Source organism: Centroberyx affinis, unplaced genomic scaffold (genome assembly GCF_046629955.1).
Source record: "Centroberyx affinis isolate AG114_WGS23_722 - 3 ecotype Tasmania unplaced genomic scaffold, CSIRO-AGI_Caff_v1 ptg007379l_1, whole genome shotgun sequence".
NCBI classification, from domain to species: domain Eukaryota; kingdom Metazoa; phylum Chordata; class Actinopteri; order Beryciformes; family Berycidae; genus Centroberyx; species Centroberyx affinis.
In genome coordinates this window covers 153260-174226 of record NW_027283722.1, presented here as the reverse complement: position 1 = coordinate 174226, position 20967 = coordinate 153260, and the positions used below count along the sequence as shown (strand labels likewise).

Below are 20967 nucleotides of genomic sequence, written 5' to 3'. Positions count from 1 at the left end.
TTTCTGTTTATACATTTTTAACTGACGGCAGTACAATCTGGCTTTTTCAGCTAAGTAGGGAAATGCAGTTGCATACAAATAATTCAATAACTGCACTTTACTTATTACATGTCATAGCTGTTGTCTGTACTTTACATTTCTAAACATACAATTTTCTAAAGTGACATGTGGCTGTCCATTGTGCTCCATCTACTGTGGAAGATAATGATCCATTAGACCTCAGACTTAAGTCTTTTTCACCATTGACATTTGTATTATTTTCCTCAGGAGTCCAGATGGATTCACACTTCCCCACAATCTTGTTAGAGAAACCATTTTGTGGGAAATGTCGGTGTTATTTGATTACTGTTCAAAGCGTTGCTCTCCTCACAGACCTCTGCCTTTTTCTTCCTGTACATTCTCATTATGCTGAACACATGAGGTTGAAAGATGAAGCAGATGAATCAGAAGATGGTCAGACAAATATTTTGATTCTAATTTGAGTTCTTGTTATGCAATAATAATTAAAAGAACAATGGTCAATGTGATATACTTTTTAATGAAATAACTTAACAGAGACTAAAATTCAAGTTGATAAAGGACATTTAATGTTGGATTTGAATGTCATTAATACATTGATAGAAATGGGTATAGTTTGTGTTTCTCAGAACATTATACTAAAACATTTTTTTCTGCTATGAAATGGTTTAGTTTCATACTTGAGAACATCAAGCATTTGTATTTTTTATTCAGTGGAGTTGGTATTCATGTCGTCTCATATCATGTCAACTGAAAGAGAAATAGAATTCATCCATTGCAGTACAGTTCAGGTCCTTATATTGACAATGTTTGAGATGGTAGCCTATATAAATTGACTCAGCTCTGCAGGCAAAGACTTGTAGAGAACCAGCTGTAATTCAGCAGGATGCCCCTGTTTCTGTGGCTGTCTTTCAGTTAATTCCCATAAAGAACTGCATAGTGCTCGGTCCGTCGAAGAGCCTTTGCAGACACCTGAGAAACCACTTGCTGTCGTTGTCAAGGTCAGTCGTTAGAGGAGCATCCGTGCACTTGGCCAGAGAGGATTGTGGGAACTGGGCATGACTGCATCAGAGTGGCACACCCTCCGACAAGTCTGAGTGGTTTGAGCCGTAGCTGCTGACGATGCTGAACTCTGTGGAAATAGGCTGTGTGGACTCTTTACTGACCTGTGGAGGCAGTGCAAAGGACAAATATCTTAAGTTACTGAGTAAGACATACAGTATATCATAGCTCTCAAAATATGCCCCAAATAAGTTTATATTGTGTGACTTTTCTTTTAAAAAAACAACAATCATGCAGATGCAATCAAGTAAAATGCAGAGCACAGTGTAGAGAGACAGTTTGTTGCTCAGATCAGCAGACTGGTTTCTATGGAGGGGTTTGAGGCATGTTGGGGCATGATGCAGCAAAATACCTTGTGGATTTAACATGAATCACTTTGTGACCTTGGAATTACAAGGCTCCATCTGACTTTTTGTTCAAAACTGAGCTATTCATGTGATCAGTGTTAGTCGACTGTTTAACGTCCCATCAGAGCTTTCTCTCCTTAGTCACCCCTCTTCTGTTTCCCTATCTGATTTCCCTCTCTTCCCTCTCTGAGTTGTAAATGTATAAAATACTTCTTACTCACATCATCAAACTTTCTGTCACTGTAGACTTCATTCTTATCAATAAATGTCAGCATGATCCAGTCACAGATAATGGAACACTAGAGGGGACAAAATTATAGGTAAATAAGCAGAGATCTGAAAAATAATGTGTGTTAAACCATGATTATGGTCACTTTAGAGTCACAAGACGGGGAGAAAGGGGAGAATTAACGAAAAACTCACAATTCCAACCGATGTCAAGGCAGTCACTGTGCTGATGATGGTTGGGATGGGACTGAATTTACCTGCCTGCAAAGAAATAACATGGAAGTAAATAGAGAGAGATAGAGTCCCAACAGCAAGCTGGAAATAAAAAACTTAAGCAACTGAAAAACTGGGTGATGATGGAGTGATGATCCACTTACATGTCCATGAACTATGACATCCAGACGGATACCATAGGCCTTGATAAGCGTCCGAGACTCCACCCCATCCTTGCTGTAATACTTGGCAAATCTACGTAGAGATAAGGAGAAAAAACACAGAGAATGAGGTGCAAACCCTAACCCTAACCCTAACCCTAACCACAAGCCAAAGTGAAACCTGCAATTTAAAATACCGCACAAAACCTCAGTGTTGGATGCTGGAGCTCACCTGTAGTAGTAGCCAGAGCTGGGCAGGTCCTTTCGCAGGTCAAGACGACGGAACGAATATGTGGGTTTACAGTGTGAGGGATCCATGTCCAGGTCACAGTTCCAGTTGATGAAAACCCCAATCACTCCTCCCTGACCAAAGCACAATAATCGTAGCATAAGCAATGCCACACACGTGTTCGAAATGACACATCCTTTTTAAGAGTGTATGCATCTGAAATCTTCTGAAATCAAAACCTTAGTGCATTCATCGTACTTACAGTCCTGCAGAGCTCACTGAACTTCTCCCTGGCTTGATCTGCGATGTAGCCCAGGCGGAAGTTTGGGCAGTACGGTTCTTTATCCTCGTCGTAATGACACTTGTTGAGATATTTCTGCCTGTTGCGTCTGTTTGAGCTGTCCTTGATATTTCCTCTGCCAGAAAGAAAAACACCTTCTGAATCACTGCAGATCTAATGGCCAGTAGCAATGGCTCCAATGTGTGTGTATGTGTGTGTGTGTGTGTGTGTGTGTGTGTGTGTGTGTTGGGAGGGAAGGGGGTGTCAACAACATACTGTACTCTACCTCAGCACTTTAAATTTGGGGAAGTGGATAGAGTTCCTAATGAAAACTGTGAAATTGATGGCCTCCTTTAATGCGGGCTCCCTGTTGAAGACACCAAAGAATTACGTCTTTAGAGTAAATTGCAGCACAGTATAGTACAAGCAACTTTGTCCAGACCAAGCAGATTGCCTTACCGTACTGCAGCATAGTCCTCGATGGGACACCAAGTCTGGATCTCACAGGTCTTGAAGGTTTGGTTGTAGTAGGGAACACATCGGCCGGTCCTCCTGCCTGCAGAAAGTTTTTGAACATGGAAACACTGTGCGACAAATACAGACAAACCTTAACACAAAGAAAGATTTGATCTGGAGTAAAAACAGTACCATGGCCGGCAAAGTCCATCTCTCCCGGGACGCAGTCAGAATCCGTTGTGCAGTTGGCGTTGGCAACAGAGAAATGCTGAAATAAGGTCAGACAGTTGCTCAGTCATGGGAGTATGATTTCCTGGGAGGGCTTGGTGTCTATGTAACTGATACACTTTTATTACATTTTCTTCTCCTGCATAGCAGCAGGTATGCTGTATTATTGAGAAAGACACTTTGAAGGTCCAGTAACGATGATCTGAGATTCCACTAATCTTTTGTTTGTTTCTGACTTCTCGACTTGTGTGTGGTTGTGAACTTTTGTTGACCTCTCACCTCAGCGCAGTTGTTTTGCTTCTGATCGTACGTGACTTCACGTCTCAGTATTGTACTAATTACATCGCCACCCTATGAGGGAAATGTCAGAAGAGAGTATTACAAAGTAGGGCTAATAGTAGCGTGAAAAGATAATGCTACTGACAGATAAAGGCAGGTTAGAGTTCACCTCCGGGGGTCGAGCGTACTCCACTGTGTCCAGGATATGGTCTCCCTGAATGGTGGTGCCCCTCATCTTAGTGTAAACTGAGCTCTCCGGACGAGTCTCGCTGTCTTGGTACGCTTTCTGACTTATGAAGACATACCTTCAGGATGATATAACAGATATTAATGATACGACATTTTGTGCCATGAAATTATTTCTAGTGGATTTGTTCAACCCTCTTTGCTGAACCTGGAGAAGCCTACATGAGACATAAATCTCAAGACTTCTAATTGGATCATTTTTAAAAGGCCATCATAAAACCACAATCTATGAAAATGGCCCCCTTTAGATCAAATTACATTTAGTAATGGGCGGAGAGACTAAACCATCCCTGTTGACATCACTGTCTCAGTTATGTTGCCATCAATTATGTTGTACATTTGTTTCCGGGAGTGAATTGCAAGTGAGAGGCATTTCCTCAACACAAAATTGCTATTTTCAGGTTTTGAGAATTTGAAGTCATAATGCATGGTTTTGGTTTTTTTTTGCCTTTGTAGGCTCAATTAAGATTTTTTGACACACAAAAGCATATTGTTTACAAATTATGTTGCATTCCATAAGCAATATTTTATAATTTATTCCTAAAAGAAGCATAAACTTCTCCACTAACACAAGATATAGAAAAGGCTACAAAGTCACAAATTTAAGTTACCAAAGCCTTTGAATTTAATAAAATCTCCAAATTATTCATGTAGATGTTTGCTTTTACTAAACAGGCATGCAAATACACAAGTTCAGAGCTTACCAGATAAAGTAGGTGATCACTAGAAACTGTACCCCCCTATATATGACTCCAAGAGTTCTGTTTCTAACCACCATCACCTTTGGGGTCTCATAGTCCCAGAAGCCAAGGAAATAATCCTTTATAAACTCACGCAGTCCCATTCTGAATTTAACAAGTGTCTGCACTCTGCAGATGTCCTGAGATGTCTTGTGCCTTGTGAGACTTGTGAAGTCTGTCTAATCTCTCTCTACCGCTCTATCTCTCTGCATCTAGCTTTCTATTTTCTCTCACTCTGGTCCTGGGGAGACTGAGAGGAAAGAGAAGGGGGCGGGGTTGAGATGGGTGAAATCACCCAATTCATTTTATATTTTATCTGTATTGTCTATAACAGTGTTTTCTGATGATCATACAGCTCTAGGATGGGTTTCTGACCAGAATTCAAATTTGATCACTTTGTTTTCCAAATAGCCTACAATGCAACTGCACAGGACCTTGTTTTTGGTGGCAATGGTGCAGATATATTTCATATTGATACACAAGGTAGATAGATAGATAGATAGATAGATAGATTGATGGATGGATAGACGATAGAGAGAGAGAGAGAGAGAGAGAGAGAGAGAGAGAGAGAGAGAGAGAGAGAGAGAGAGAATTAGTGCGAATCTCTGTGTTCTTTGTTACATGATCTGTTTGATCTGCATTCGTTTACAGTCTGTTATAATTATTAATAATTTTGTTTATTTCTGATTATGAATTATTGTTGCCATTATTTATGCAAGATTTGGCAACATAAGAATTACTTGTCATGCCAATAAAGCTGATTGAAGAGAGAGAGAGAGAGAGAGAGAGAGAGAGAGAGAGAGAGAGAGAGAGAGAGAGAGAGAGCGCTCCTTGTGAATTTTACTCAGGCGTAAAAAGGGACTACTACTGGTCCTGGTCCTTGCTATTGCTTCTGCGTTTCTTCCTCCGCGCATGTCAAACGACACGTGCATCGGCTACGTGTTATGGTGGCGAGCTCCCTGTTTACATTTTTATCACACATTTTCTAGGCAGTTAAAACATTTCCAAGCTGGTGCGGAACGTTGCATATTCTTTGTAAATGGGGGGTCTTCAAAAGAAAAAGGTAAGTGTCCGTGTGGGAGTGATGTCAGGCAAACCAACTCCGTTAGCTGGTTAGCTAACATTAGCTGCCAGATAACTTTAAGTTGATTTTACATAACTAGAATAATCTGTGTTGGCCAGAGGAGGGGGATGTTGAAGTATTTAGTTAACCTAGCTAATAAAGAAAGCATTGGTTTGTGGGTTTTTAAAAGCAGCGTGTGTCCTCATTTTGCAGTTTGAGAGGGGCTCTGCCACCAACTACATCACCAGAAACAAAGCTCGCAAGAAGTTACAGCTGAGCCTCCCAGATTTCAGGTATGGTACATCAAATCGTCGTTACATCTCAAGAACGAGTCCCATGTCCCATACTTGACTGGCAGGACACAGTCCAGTTGTCTAACAGCACCCATATCCCTGACACGTGATTTTCTGGTCTACCTTTCTGGTTCTCAGACGTCTGTGCATCCTCAAAGGCATCTACCCCCACGAGCCCAAGCACAAGAAGAAGGTGAACAAGGGATCCACAGCCCCGAGGACCTTCTACCTGCTCAAAGACATCCGCTTTCTGCTGCACGAGCCCATTGTTGGGAAGTTCAGAGACTACAAGGTATTGTATTACAAACACATTTGGTCCATTCTACAAACAACAAGACTAATATTGGGTGCAAGATTTGATTTGGTGAATCAGGACTAGGATCTCATTGTATTTGAACTGAGTGAACTGTTGTCAATCGATTGCTTTCTAATTTAGTCTCTACCAAGTACACAAAAAATACCAGCACTAACTGAAGAGAACTCAGTCTGTCAACTGAGCGGTTGCTAGGATTGTAATTGGTCAGACTGCTCATTTTGATTTTGTTACTACTTGGTTTTTCTTATTTTATATCTCTAATTTTGAAAATTTGTATTATTTTGCATTCTTTTTTTTTTGTTTTTATTTTTTTTACAGTGCTTTCTTGAAACAGAATGTTATTCCAGTGAGATTTTCTTTATAAAGGTGTCAGTCAAGTATTAACACTGTGTCCTATTGTCATTATGTTTTATCTTAACAGGTATTTGTACGCAAACTTCGGAAGGCGTATGGAAAATCAGAATGGACGGGAGTGGAGAGACTGAGGGAGAACAAGCCGACCTATAAATTGGATCACATCATCAAAGAGAGGTGAGACCATCAAGTGTTGTACTGAACAGCCAACAGAGGAGGGCGTTGTTGACATTTGCTGTTTTCCCTTGTGTAAAGTCAAATTACAGTTCACCCTAAGCCTGTTGCAGCAGCAGAGATGACCAGTAACATGAAATTATGGGAATTTTAAATTAATTGTAAAATAATTAAAGATGAGGTGAAAAAAGATGCATATTGCTGCTTTAAACAAAAATACTGCTCAGCAGAAGTTGTTTTGGGTTGAAATTTTGCAAACTATATTAAGTTGCATTGCCTCACTGGTGCTCCTTTATGTGGCAGGTACCCCACCTTCATCGATGCTCTCCGTGATATCGACGATGCTCTCTCCATGTCCTTCCTGTTCTCCACCTTTGCCCGCACGGGAAAATGCCACGTCCAGACGATCCAGCTCTGCAGACGCCTTACAGTGGAGTGGATGAACTATGTAATTGCATCTCGTGCTCTCAGGAAGGTAAGACGTGCCAATTTGCAAAGTACAGCAGTGATTAGGCTGCCTTGGGTTTAGGGGTTTACTATGTTGCTATTGGATTAGCGCTGGGCAATATATCAATATTATATCGATATCGTGATATGAGACTAGATATCGTCTTAGATTTTGGATATCGTAATATCGTGATATAGCATAAGTGTTGTCTTTTCCTGGTTTTAAAGGCTGCATTACAGTTAAGTGATGTAATTTTCTGAACTTCCGAGACTGTTCTAGCTGCTCTATTATTTGCCTTTACCCACTTAGTCATTATATCCACATTACTGATGATTATTTATCAAAAATCTCATTGTGTAAATATTTTGTGAAAGCACCAATAGTCGTCCCTACAATATTGTCGCAATATCGATATTGAGGTATTTGGTCAAAAATATTGTGATATTTGATTTTGTCCATATCGCCCAGCCCTACTTACAACCGAACATTTAGCCCACTTTGTAGAAAATACCGAGATATATATTGTGTATCGCCATTCAGCCTAAAAATACCGAGATGTGATTTTTGGTCCATATCGCCCAGCCCTATACTGGATATGTGTTGAGTTCACTGATCTCTGTTCTGTAATACACTAAATGCGTCTCTTTCCCTGCCAGGTTTTCCTCTCCATCAAGGGAATATATTATCAGGCTGAGGTGCTGGGACAACTCATTACATGGCTGGTGCCCTACCAGTTCTCCCATGATGTAAGTGCAGAATGATGAAATGCAGTCCATAGTGATCTGCTAAAAGTAAGCTGTCAGTATGTAATTAAGGGTTTAAAGTTGGCACAGCTCTCACAGTAACAAGTTGTGTTGCAAGTGGTGTTGTGATCCAATAAAACCTAAGATAGTGTAGTTTGATTGTGTTAGGTATACGCTGGCACAGTGGCTGCCATCATCTCCTTTGCTGCGGTTATTAGTCAGAGAATGGGTACAATAGCACAGTATGTGTTTCAGACTCGGCATTGATTATGATGCTGTCTTTCTGTTGGAGGTATCAGTTTTAATTAATAGGATTTTGACTTTAGAGAGGTCAGTTGGTCTGTTTGCAGAACACCATTTTGTAAATGATTGTTAGGAGGATTTCACTGACTGCCCTAAGGTGTGAGAATGCCCAAGGGATTTAAATCTAAAAATGTCTGCACTCATGTTTCCTTTATTTCATCTTTTATAAAGACTTATTTATTTAAACTCAATCTTTGCTCTTCCAGCACCCTACAGACGTGGACTACAGAGTGATGGCGACTTTCACAGAGTTCTACACCACCCTCCTGGGGTTTGTCAACTTCCGTCTCTACCATTCCCTCAATCTGGTTTACCCACCAAAGGTACCTCAAACCCTTAGATTCTGCTTTCCATATTACATGTCATATATGCTGTAACCCCTTATTTAGAGATTTTGACATTTCTGGTCATTTGGTCGCCTAGTGGCTCTGCGCTCTGTTAATCCCACCCTCCTTTCCAGCTGGACACCAAAGCAGAGTCAGATCAGAAGGCAGAGAATGACGATGACTATGCCATGGACTCTGAAAGCTACTTGGAGGTGAGACTCTTTCTGTTTCCAGTCCACTGTACTGGATGAGAGGTTGTGTATATATAGAGGCTGCCTTTTTCTCCATGTTCAAGACATATAATACGGTTCTCTTTCTAAACTCATTCTTTTCGGTTGTTGCGTAGAAACTGTCAGCCCTGAGCTCCAGTCTGGCCCGGGTGGTTTCTACAGCAGAGGAGGAGGAGGCTGAACTGGACCAGTTCCCTGTTGAAGGGGTAAGCATGTATTCTGTGAACGCATCAGTCTCTCAGGACCATGTCACAAGAAATGATACACTCCACCTTAATTGTTTAAATATGTAGACAAATAGACATTGTTGATGTCATTCCTGATTCTTATGAATGTTGTCAAAACATATCAAAAAATGGTTGATAAGATAATTGGTCTCCGAAGGCAGAATTGAGAGGTCAAATATCTCTGTCAGAGGAGTTACATCAATTGAGGTGTGAGACTGGGGATTACACCTCTTTGGTTGCTAAGAATGAGGTGTTAATCACCCTGGAAAGCTTGTTTTGCCCAATTGGTGTGAAGATCTCCACTAACTATTAAATGTCAAATATTTCCCTTTTGTTTTTTAATACTGGACTGGCTTCGTAGAAAAAAAATATGCCACTTTATTCTAGTTCCCTTGCATTTCATTATTGTTTGGCTACTTGTGATTATGGTAATATGGGTTAAATTTAAGGGGAATAATAAACATCCCAAAAAAATTAAATATGGCATGTAAATTTGTCCATAAATACTTGACCATTTAAAGATTAATGTCAAGCTAAAATCTTGTAGATTTAGGAACTGCTGAAGGAAAACTCTAAAACACAACTTTCACGATTACATGATGGTATACATGGATGGATACATTCCAAATGGTAGCTCAAGTAATAGTAAATAAAAAAATAATAGTATCTGGCTGAAATAATCATGCATAACGATCCTACTTTATCAAGAAATGTTATTTAATCAGTGTTCCCATGGGCGCTGAAAGTTTGTGGAGGAAAATAAAATAAGGCCTTGAAAGTGTTGGAAAATGAATGGATGACCTTGAAAATACTTGATTTTCTTTATATATAATAAATAATAAATTATAATAAATTATATATAATAAATTCCACAGTATGCCTCTGCTCTCTGGATCATTACTTCCGTCCCGAGGAAAACCCTGGGATGGAGATCTGCAGGTTTAAAATTAAGGATTTCACCATGAGGCTCTAATGACGTCATGTCTTACCCCAAAACACGCCAATTTTGAGTCCTTGAATTTCACCAAAACGAGGCCTTGAAAGTCATTGATAAGTCATTGAATCTGATGTCCATATGACCAGTAGGCTAAAAGAACATACTGGTCATCAGTCATGTAAACAAAGCATCAGTGCATCAAAACAGAATGAAAAACAACTTCTGTTTGAAACAAAAACCACTACTTTTACTTTAATACTTTAACTACATTTTGCTGCTAATACTTATGTACTTTTACTTAAGTAGGATTTGCAGGATCATGCAGGACTTTTACTTGTAATGGAGTATTTTTACATTGCTGTATTGGTACTTTTACTTAAGTAAAGGATCAGAGTACTTCCTCCACCACTGACATTACGTCATTTAGCAAACGCTTTGTCCAAAGCGACTTACAATAAGTGCATTGTGTCAACTACTGAAAGTGATGTCTTTTAAAAGCGGGCCTTTTCTGCTTTTCTTCAGGAAGACATGGAGAAGATGGAGGCCAGAGAAAAGGAACAGAAGGAGCAGGAGGCCCAGAAGAGGCTTTTTGAAGGGCTCAAGATCTTCCTCAACAGAGAAGTGCCCCGAGAGTCACTGGCCTTTGTCCTCAGGTGAGTGAGCGCTGCTGCGGTGGAACTGAGCCACACAGCATTTATAGTAGCAGAGGAACCACAGAAACCACCCAACCTCCAATTGATGCATAATCATTTTACGGTCCTTTCTGTAATTGTTGCTGCCTTTCAGGTGTTATGGTGCGGAGGTGTCCTGGGACAAGTCTGTTTGCATTGGCAGCACATACGACGTGAAAGATGAGACCATCACTCATCAGATTGTTGACAGACCCAACATGGACAAGCAGTACATCAACAGGTAGGGGGAATCGCACACCAAGCTCATGCAGTGCTGTTTTTCTTCCATTCTAAACATCTTTCCTGCTTTTCAAATATAGAGCATAGAGCTGTTTGTAGCCTAAGTGAGATTTACATTTCTGAATCCTAGATGTAGAAAGTTTGCTGCTGATTGGTTATGTTCCTCTTCCCTTGTACATTGCCTTATCCCCCACAATGCCCCCTTTCACAGTCCGCTTCCTGCTCGTGTGCCTCAAAGGAACTCTGTTCTTCGTGGTTTTTGACAGACCCTGTCCTCTTTCTTTATTACTCCCTCTGCCTTCTCAAAGGGTTGTGACACTTCCCATCATGACCTGTTAACCCACTCATATATTCATGCATTCATGCCTCTAGCTGCTTTCAAAGAAAAAGGTCCTCAACTCAGTGTGTGATGTGTTCTTGTAATTCCATATTCAATCAATATAGTTGTTTAACTCAGAAAAATAGGACACCCGATATTGTCATATCTGGTTAATTTCATAGCTGTCATGTTCAATGGATGTTTTGTTGTTTCAGGTACTACGTCCAGCCCCAGTGGGTGTTTGATTCTGTCAATGCCAAAATCCTCCTGCCTGTGGAGGACTACTTCCTCGGAGTGACTCTGCCCCCCCACCTGTCCCCCTTCGTGGAGGAGAAGGAGGGAGACTACGTTCCCCCAGAGAAACTGAAGATCATGGCTTTGAAACGGGGAGAAAAATCTGGTATGAACCGAGGCACTTCTCTAGCATCTCTGTATTCAAATCTTCAGAGATTGTGAACATAAAACTGATGTTTTTTGCTTCTTGCATCACAGCACAAGGACAGGATGAGGAGGAAGAGGAAGAAGAAGAAGAAGAAGAAGAAGAAGAGGAGGAGGAGGAGGAGGAGGAGGATGACAACGATGAGGAGGAGGAAGAAGATGATGAGGAAGTGGCAGAAGAGACGAATCTGAAGAAGATGGAAGAGAAGCGTTCCCAGGGCAAGGTAAGATACATCTAACCATCTTTCCTCACCATCTGTGTCATTACCTGTTTTACATAAAAGTGGCCCTTGAACCTTTTGATAACTCGTCTCTGTTCCTTACAGTCTCTGCCGGTGAAGGTGACTCCTGGGAAAATGAAGGTAGAAAACCCAGCACGCTTGGAGCAGGAGGAGAAAGCAGAGGAGAAACGCCTGGCCATTATGATGATGAAGAAGAAGGAGAAGTACCTGTACGACAAGATTATGTTTGGAAAGAAGAGAACAGTCCGAGAGGTTGGTTGCAATTTCTTATTGAGTGAATGTAAATCCATCTTTAGGGAAAAGATTGTGGAGGTACATGGAAAGCTTGGACCCTTTATCTATTTTCTATATATGGCATCTCGCTTTGGTTGATAATGGTCAACAGTATTGAATAGTTGAGCTTGCATGCCAAATGATAACCCCCCCCCCCCTCTGGGCCCTTTAGAGGACAGGTGACCTCACTGTGACTGGTGTTAAATACCAGTTAGGTCTTTGAAATCCCAACTGTTTATTAACTCAATTCATTCTCTCCCCCCCACAGGCAAACAAGCTTGCTGCCAAGAGAAAGGCCTATGATGACGCCGCAAAGGTGGAGAAGAAGAAAAAGGCCAAGAAGTAATAGTCATCTAATGAGATATTCATCACGGACTGACTTTATGTATGTAACTTCATGAAGTTGAATACATTACTGCTTGATGTGTCATGAAACATGTGAGTGTACTATAGGACTCTGTGAGTGAGTTCCATGCAGCGTGACATGGGTGTATTGGGTCATGGTTGGATGAGGAACAGTGAAAAATAAATGTGTAATGTGACAATGCTTTGAGATTGTCTGCAGTTCTCTGGTTTGTATGAACTCCAGTATTGTTACACAATAAATTTCCTTCACTTTATTTTAAATCTGTATTTTAAATGGTGGTCTGTATTTTACAGTAAAAACAATTGTATAACACAATGTATGTCTTTATTATTTGTGATCTTGCAACAATATTCAAGTAAAACAGTTGAATACTACTAATTGTTGATTAATTGCCGTATGTTTCTTCACAATACCACTGGGAGGTTCAAGAAGGTTTAGCAACGCTGAATAATTTATGGCTCAAGCTATAATTCTCCCGATGGCAGATGAGCAGCCTTGTGGGTGTCACATCCCACAGCCATGGAGGGATCAGAGAAGATAATCAAAGGGTGGAATTATGCCCCATGAGATTTAAGTCTGCATCCTTACAGTGGACAGAGGCTGAGGTCAGCGGGTGTGGGTCTGTGCGATTGGTCCATGCATGACCAGTGGGTGTTTATGACGAAGGAGCATAAGCCTCTGGCCCCTGCAATGGTGCTGTGATCTTAGTGGGCCAAGGGCCAGGCCAGTCATGCCCTCCACTCTTCAATCTCTTCATTCACTAAGTGACCCCCCTGCCCCTCCACCCCTCCCTGCTCGCCCTGTGGCTGATCTGCATTCCACGCATGCCCGCCCAGTCCGGGTCTCAGCCTGGCACTCTGGCTGCGTGCACACAACGGCACGCCCTGCTCAACAAAAGCGTCACTGTTGTGGCTGGACACGGCAAGGGTGGGATGAGCAGCATGATCCCTATGCTGTCTCCCTGTTTGTTGAAGGGCCACAGTGTGGAGAGAGAGGGAGAGAAAGCTCCCACATACTGTAATGGGTGAGGCTGTATGACTACATATTGCTGCATCCCGGCACACAGAGCCAAATGGACTCATCACTCCCTGGTTGAATGTCTATTTAAGTCTCTATTGATACAACATCGCTGCAGTTCGCACAAGAGATGGTATCAAAGTTGCAGTTCCACAAGCTTAAAAATTTACAATCTAATTGTTGGAACTCTACATGTCCCAGAGTTCAGTTATTGGCAGCCATGCAATACAAATCTAATATTGCTAACAAGGAAAAAGATTGTTGCTCTGTAAATGGCTGGAATTTTTTTTTTATTTCCACCATACACTTAATACTGCCTCAGGGCTATCCTCGTTATGTACCTGTTTGTTTAGTGAATTGCTTTATTTGTGGTCCAAATTGAATCTGCTATCCTTTGTACCTTCCTCCAAATCCATGTATAGACAGCTTGCTAAATAAGCATTTCAAACAATACAGAGAAAGAGCAGTCTTGATCAAGTGGTACAATTGAGGCCTTTGTTCTTGGGCTTTCTGCATTTGTTCTTTTTATGCTATTTGCCACCCCTCCTATCAGCTTGCAGCTCAGACTCCAGTGTCCGCACTCAATAGCCCTCTGTATGTAGTCACAGAATGGGGACTATACAGCCTCCCCTCTCCCTCCCTCTCTCCCTCTCTCCCTCCCTTCTTCTTTTACACACACTGACAAGTGCAAGTCCCCTGACAGTGAGCCTGACGTCACAGGTGGCTAGATGAGCCTCCCTGTAGTGCTTTATTCAGCTAGATCAGTTTTGGAATTGAAATTGGAAGAGGAGGTGGAGGCCAGGAGCATCAGGTGTGCAGAGGGAAAGAGGAGAGCACCAACCAGATGAATGAGCTTCGCAGCACTGGACGTGATAAGGAGAGTGCTGCATCGTGCCTGTTAATAACAGCATGTGTATGTCAGGATCAGACATAAGTGCAACTTCTATTAGACTTCTGGAACCGAAGGGAAAGGCTGGACTGTTCACTCATCATAATGCACTTGGTAGAGAAACTACTGCAATAGTTTCTCCTTGGATTTATGCATGAGGGTAAGGAATTACTATATTTTCTATTTATTTTGATTGAAATGAATTGAACACTTGAATTCTTCTGTTAATATGTTTGTTTTGTGTACAGTAATATTGATAATCGTCCATCTCAAGCACTACACATAAGAGAAACATAGGATTGTCTAAAAAATGATAGATCCTCTTATTTAACATTATAACACCCTTAGGTGTATGATCAAATGTAACCTCAGGGAAAAAGCACTTCAACAAAATCCTAAGTCCAGTGGTGTTTACATTAACAACAATATTCCTCTTCATCTAATGAGCTCTTACTTTACCTGAGCCATATCAATGTTTACCTGAGTCTGTCTTAGGTGTTTGTGTGCAGTCATACAATGCTCAGTGTCAACACTGTTGCTTTATTATTGAAGGTTGTGGCATTGCCTGCATGACTGGTGTTTTGCAGAGTGGGTGAGAGAGCATTTCAACATAATGTGGAATAATACTGAGATAATGACTTACAGGAGAACTTATTACGTTTACTTTTATATCATATCACCGAGTACCAGTATACAGAATATTTTACTGTAAGGCCTTCTTCAAGATAAGCAAACAGCTGCATAAATTGCATTGCCTATTATTTGTCCCTAGGGTCTCATAAGGTTCAGAGTATATATGCCAGGCGTATCCCTGAAGCAAAGGAGAAACAAAGCTACTGAGAATTCACACCGAGGGCCATTTGCTGGCAAAACCATTCCTGTAAAGCATCCTGCACCTGCCCAGCCTAGTCCTGAAATGTCTCCCATCGCAGTGGCCTCTGACAGCAGAGAAAGCTCTCTCACATGCCTCCATAATAGGCCCTTCATGGAGCTCAGACAAAGAGCAGAAATAGCCCTTTTGGCTGTGTTTGGAGAGCAATGTTTGCATGCTCCGATGATAAGGCTGAACCTAAACTGTAACTACAGTTCATGGGACAAAGGCTCATACAGCAGTGAGACTTGGGACAGACACATCTACCTCCAGCCATGATCCCAGGAAGACTGAAGATCTTCAGCTTAGACTTTCACTGAAAAGGTCTGGTTGCCTGGTTGCACAAAAACTCTTAGTTAAGTCTTATACCTTAAGCTCTCTTTAAGATTCACCTTAAACTCAAGTGAGTTGCACAAAACCCATTTAGATAAATCTGCAGATAAGGAAAGATTAAGTCATCATTATGTTATTATTCTTTTTTTAAATGTTTTAAATTTGTTTTTTTCCATTATTATATTATTGCTGATGGGTTGCACAAAGCCCCTTAAGGGCATTTCTGTTCCTTAAATGTTAAGGTGGTCTCTTTAGTATTTGTGCCATTTTTATATTGCCATTATTTTCAAATTAATTAATATTACAGTCAAAGAAAATTATGTTTTATGTGTAGGAGGCTTCAGGCTGGCTAGCCAGATATGCTTCCAGCGTTCTTGTTGGCAAGATTGAAATCCACCAAGCTAGCAGCTTGTGCAATGCATTTTCCCATTAGCTAGCTTGCAGCCAGTCCGTTTCTAGTACACAAAAATTATAAACAGTCTGCATGAAATAAGTATGTATGACATGGTTTGGTGTCACAGAAATGAGTGTTCATTTTTTATGAAATTGCAAGGGGAGTTGTGAGTTTTATAGATGTTTCAAAGTAGAGCATATGTGGATCGCGCAGCGAGCGGTTGCCACGGTAACGAGGGACTCGACTGCAGTAGCTGAAACTACTGTAAAACACTAAATACAAGCCCTTAGCTGAGGAGATCATTTGCTTCATGCAACGCTCCTAAAGAAACCCCTGGCCTCCGGGAGATATTTGTCTAAAGGGACAAACTTAAGTTTGACACCTAAGGTTTTTCATGCAATTGGGATCTTTTCAGAATGTAGATATAACTTAATTGGTTATCATCCCAAGTCACAATGGATCCATTAAAATTCTGGTGTCAAAATGGTTTAGAGAAGTGACCTCCTGTCAGAAAATGCTGGAATTACATTTTAATGTGTCCCCTTGCTTCTGAAGTAACTTAATTGTCATGACAACAATGAATAGGGAAAAGCAAAGCGACGGGATTGGGGATATGTTTTGTGAGTAGCCTAGTCACTTTATTATTAAGTAAATTACGGTAGAAAAAAATGTGTTATTTACTGACGTACTGTGCTTGTTGCTTCATACATTCATTCAACAAACCATTTTTAGCTAGCTAGCTAGCTAGCTAAAAATGGTTTGTTGAATATAACACTGTAAGTGTTACAGTCCCTTGTTATATCCCCATGTTATAATGTGCTGTTATACATTTCTATGCATACTTGTGCTCTCTCATTAGTGTGGAGATGATCCAAAGATTTTTAAAATAAAATCGTCAAGTGCTTTAAAGTCAAATCTATTGCAACTTGTAATGGAAGTGATTGGAAGAGAATGATATAGGAGAGTCGTTGGCTTTTACTTTTTTTTTTACACAGGGGAATTGTAGTCCTCATAGTCCTCATAGATGTTTTTCACTCAACACTCAAGGTCATTGAACCCCTGCTAACATTCATTTGCATCTTTGAAGCTACAACTTAAGGATGTCCAAACATGTCTGTCAACCCTGTCAATCTGTCAATCCACTTTGCCAATCCACTTTGCCTGCAGTTTGGTCAGTATTGTATCATATAACTAATATTAGAAAACCTACTCTATGTTGAGGCCACTTTGAGTCAGACGATGCTTCAAGCTACAGGTGGCCAGCGTGACTTTATTTTGCTGAGTCAGCCTCTGGGTCATCTTATTACAGACCGCAGGGGGAATGCAGGATCACTTTCCACAGGAATGCATTATTTATATGAGGGACAGGTGAGAAGCACAGGGTAGGCCATTTCAAGTCACAGGCATGTCATTTTGTAGCGCACCATACAATTTTAACTAAACCCTGTGTTTAAAATGTTTATGAAGTGGCAATGCTGGTGTGAACTGTGAAATTCTGTCAATAGGTCAGCTATTCAGAAATGATCAATTACACAGGGATTATACATCTCTATATCTGAATATCGTTGTTGACTTAAAATTTTATCCTGCCAGATCTTTCTTACCTGTCTGAATAAAAATACAAAATTTGTCTGGACTGCCTTGAAGTGGATTTTCTCTTCAAGGGATGTCAGGTCAGCTAGCATTTAGGAAATACCTACCTGGTGGCAGAAGGTGATGATGATGTTCTTTTTTTTCAAGGTAATCCTTGATTCCTCTGGACCATGATTGGCAAGCAAGGAAGGCAATGGAGGTCCATGTGCAAAGGGCTGGTCCTGGGGACCCTCCTCACCAGCTGCATGATCCTGCTTTACTGCCTTTCTACTCCGCAGGTCCACTTCAATCTGCCTGAGTAAGACTCATCATACCCGACATGCATTTTGTGGAATATAACATCATGTGAAACATTTGATATTGTCATCATATAACATTGTATCATGGAAAGTTAGCCAATATCAAATTTATCTGGAACTTTTATGGATTGTGACACAAAATGCTACATAAGTGCATGCCTCACTTTTCTAATTTTGGTTCACAAGACTGAAAATTCTGATGATATTCTGACATTTAGCACTAAGTGTAGTTTACTTTTTAGTTTATTTATTGGCTCATATAAAAATGCTAAAACATGGGAGGAAGATAGAGAATACTACAGATAGTGCATGTGACATAATAAACAGGGGTCTTAAAAAAAACATCTCACCTCAAAAGAAACAACCAAACAATCGAACATCACTGGTATGTCTTCAGTGATCATTCTAAAATGTGTATTAATAGGTGGATGATGTATTGACTTTAAATGCAAATAAGTGATTTCACTGTGTTATAGCAGTTATACCCAAGAAGGCATTTGTTCCTTTTATTATGGATACTATGGTGATGCAGTCGGTATGAGGTGCAGCCAAATGACATCAACATCACTGCAGTCCCTATAATCACAGTAAAGAATATACTCAAGTTTATTATGGCTTTTATACAACAGTGACAAACACATATGCACTAAGTATTTTTTTTAAGAAGTACACATTCATAATAATAAAACCAGGGCAAAATAAAAAGATTGCTATCTAGCTCTGTGACTAGCACAAGAGTTGGAACATGTCTTTAATCAGGTTGCTTGGTTGAAACTATCTGTTGTACAGATGAGGTTAAATTATGGTGACATTTATGATTTGACCATGTTCTCTTTCTCTAGGGTTCCAGTGCCTTACTCCTGTGCCCACCGTCCAGCTCAACTCCACAGCATCCCAACCACAAACAGCTCACAACAAACCCCTGGCCACACAAGCCTCTGCACTCCTAAAGTAGATGTCATGTTCATGAAGACTCACAAGACAGCCAGCAGCACACTCATCAACATCCTTTTCCGCTTTGGAGAGAAGCACCGGCTCAAATTTGCCTTCCCTGACAGTAGAAATGACTTCTTCTACCCCTCGCCTTTCCAGCGCTCCCAGGTTAAAGACTACAAACCTGGAATGTGCTTCAATATAATTTGTAATCACATGCGTTTCAATGCACCTGAGGTGACCAAGCTGCTCCCTGTGGATACTTCCTACATCACTATTCTGCGAGACCCTGCAGAGCTTTTTGAGTCGTCCTTCCACTACTTTGGCCGTCTGGTACCTCTTACCTGGAAGATACCAGGGGAGGACAAGCTGACTGAGTTTCTACGTGATCCTCGTTACTACTTTGACCCAGAGGGCTTTAACTCTTTCTACCTCAAAAATCTGCTGTTCTTTGACTTTGGACAGGACAACACCCTGGAGCTGGATGATCCGCGGGTAGAGGAGGGAATCAGATCCATCACTGACCGTTTTCAGCTGGTCATGTTGGTGGAATACTTTGAGGAATCACTCATCCTGCTCAAGGACGCCCTCTGCTGGGAGATGGATGATCTGCTCTTCTTTAAGCTCAACGCCCGGAAGGGATCCACTGTATCAAAACTGACCCCTGAACTGAGGGCCAAGGCCCTCGAGTGGAACGCGATTGACTGGAAGCTATACCAACATTTCAATAACACCTTCTGGAAGAAAGTGGAGGCATATGGACGCAAGCGTATGGCAGAGGATGTGGCAGAACTCAGGCGGAGGAATGCAGAGATGGCAGCCATCTGCATCGAGGGCGGTCGTGCCGTAGAGGCCGGCAGCATCCAAGAGACATCCATGCAGCCCTGGCAGCCCATCGGAGAGAAGTCCATCATGGGCTATAACCTGAAGAAGAATGTGGACAAGGCGCACCGCAAGTTGTGCCGTAAGATGTTGACGCCAGAGCTTCAGTACCTGACAGAGCTGGGGGTCAACCTGTGGATCACCAAGCTGTGGGGCCACGTCCGAGATATCATTAACTGGTGACTGGGCACATGAGCAAGAGGGGCCAAGGAAACTTTGATAGACTGAACAAAGAGGGGAGGAATTTGACTGTGTGGTTGATAGAGTGGGCTTTTACAAGGTTAATGTTTTTTTTTGTTTGTCTTTTGGTTTGTGTCACATTCCCAATCTTGTGACCTGTCTTTGTTTAAATTTCTCAGTATTGACTTGTTTGCATTTTACATGCTTGTGCGCTGTAATGTTTCTGATGGGTGCTTGAGAAAAATATCGTTCACCTCACAATCTACAAATACTGAACCAGTTCATTACATAGGCTAGGCCTACTATTGTTTTACATGTTTTTCAGTCCATTTTCAAACATTAAAATATTCTTATCCTTGTAAGTGTTGTTATTTTAATGGGATTGTCGGATGCACGATTGAGTGCAAGATTATTTATAGATCCTTTGGAGGAATTAAGCCCAAAAGTTGCCATCGCGGCCAAATTTTTCAAACTGGTTTGATGAGAAAATATGATGTTGTTGCATTGTCTCCTGCATACGGAAGCCGAGAACGGCCGTGCTTGCAATTATTTTTTTTAATGCCGTTATCTCGAGATCACGAGTTAATTATCTTGTGATCTTGAGAAAACAAGCTTTGTTATCTCGAGATAACGAGATAATCAACCCGTTATCACTAGAAAACAAAATGTCGTTTCCTCTTATTACTTATAATTTTTATCAGAGATCAGGAGTGCCATGCCAGCATGCATAGATGGCGTCTTGACAACTGACAACAACGTAACTGCAACTAACAAACTAAACTACACATTTCTGCCTTGACTTACTGTTCAGTTATGAATCCTCCCCGACAGTCATGACAGTGAGGGGAGCTTTGGTTACTTGTCTGAACAGGTTTGTTTGGTTACAGCTGTGTTAACTTTTAGAAAGACAGATAGGAAAGATGTGCATTTTGTTTTGTCTATGGAGGACCAAAATAGTCACTGAATTTATTTTTTGCAGTGGGATTTCAGTCCCTCTCTGTTTCCTCTGCTGTTTTCCTCAGTGTTTGCCGACGGAAGAAGCGTCGGACTGTGTTCTTCTTGGTCTTTTTGATCTCTGAAAAATAAAAGAGGACAATGAATGCCTTGATGGAAGTAGACATGAGC

At 41.1% G+C, this 20967-nt stretch overlaps 3 protein-coding genes across 6 annotated transcripts; 2 read left to right on the top strand and 1 right to left on the bottom strand.

Annotated features, from left to right (window-relative positions):
• Positions 1 to 1085: 1085 nt before the first annotated feature.
• On the bottom strand, positions 1086 to 4594 carry p2rx2 (purinergic receptor P2X, ligand-gated ion channel, 2). Its single transcript, XM_071513663.1, has 12 exons — positions 4452 to 4594; positions 3671 to 3806; positions 3502 to 3573; positions 3187 to 3262; positions 2998 to 3094; positions 2825 to 2905; positions 2521 to 2674; positions 2262 to 2392; positions 2033 to 2123; positions 1851 to 1916; positions 1649 to 1726; positions 1086 to 1184 (listed from the first exon to the last, which is right to left on the bottom strand). The coding sequence occupies exons 1-12, from the start codon at positions 4589 to 4591 to the stop codon at positions 1086 to 1088; spliced, it is 1221 nt and encodes a 406-aa protein (XP_071369764.1). The 5' UTR covers positions 4592 to 4594.
• An 812-nt stretch (positions 4595 to 5406) lies between these two features.
• Positions 5407 to 12766, top strand: pes (pescadillo). 4 transcript variants are annotated; one of them, XM_071513634.1, is made up of 15 exons: positions 5407 to 5550; positions 5764 to 5843; positions 5982 to 6135; positions 6581 to 6690; positions 6991 to 7162; positions 7792 to 7881; positions 8388 to 8504; positions 8642 to 8719; positions 8854 to 8943; positions 10439 to 10554; positions 10688 to 10813; positions 11347 to 11531; positions 11630 to 11793; positions 11896 to 12063; positions 12353 to 12766. In XM_071513634.1, the coding sequence occupies exons 1-15, from the start codon at positions 5527 to 5529 to the stop codon at positions 12428 to 12430; spliced, it is 1752 nt and encodes a 583-aa protein (XP_071369735.1). In that variant the 5' UTR covers positions 5407 to 5526; the 3' UTR covers positions 12431 to 12766. The 4 variants fall into 4 exon arrangements, with proteins under 4 accessions (XP_071369735.1, XP_071369734.1, XP_071369732.1 ...); XM_071513633.1 differs by having other exon boundaries at positions 10424 to 10554; positions 11648 to 11793; XM_071513631.1 differs by having other exon boundaries at positions 10424 to 10554.
• Positions 12767 to 17718: 4952 nt separating this feature from the next.
• On the top strand, positions 17719 to 20113 carry gal3st1a (galactose-3-O-sulfotransferase 1a). Its single transcript, XM_071513666.1, has 2 exons — positions 17719 to 17846; positions 18690 to 20113. Exons 1-2 carry the CDS (start codon positions 17719 to 17721, stop codon positions 19843 to 19845), a joined length of 1284 nt encoding a protein of 427 aa, XP_071369767.1. The 3' UTR covers positions 19846 to 20113.
• Positions 20114 to 20967: the final 854 nt, after the last annotated feature.

Bases quoted from the DNA above. Each gene is read 5' to 3' on its own strand.
- p2rx2 (XM_071513663.1), bottom strand. From the start codon at position 4,591: ATGGGACTGCGTGAGTTTATAAAGGATTATTTCCTTGGCTTCTGGGAC. The intron at 3,095-3,186 runs GTACTGTTTTTA...AACTTTCTGCAG, and splicing joins GATGGACTTTGCCGGCCATG to GCAGGAGGACCGGCCGATGT. The intron at 1,727-1,850 runs GTGAGTTTTTCG...TGTCCCCTCTAG, and splicing joins CCTTGACATCGGTTGGAATT to TGTTCCATTATCTGTGACTG.
- pes (XM_071513630.1), top strand. From the start codon at position 5,527: ATGGGGGGTCTTCAAAAGAAAAAG. The intron at 7,882-8,387 runs GTAAGTGCAGAA...TTGCTCTTCCAG, and splicing joins CCTACCAGTTCTCCCATGAT to CACCCTACAGACGTGGACTA. The intron at 10,555-10,687 runs GTGAGTGAGCGC...GCTGCCTTTCAG, and splicing joins TCACTGGCCTTTGTCCTCAG to GTGTTATGGTGCGGAGGTGT.
- gal3st1a (XM_071513666.1), top strand. From the start codon at position 17,719: ATGATTGGCAAGCAAGGAAGGCAATGGAGGTCCATGTGCAAAGGGCTG. The intron at 17,847-18,689 runs GTAAGACTCATC...CTCTTTCTCTAG, and splicing joins GTCCACTTCAATCTGCCTGA to GGTTCCAGTGCCTTACTCCT.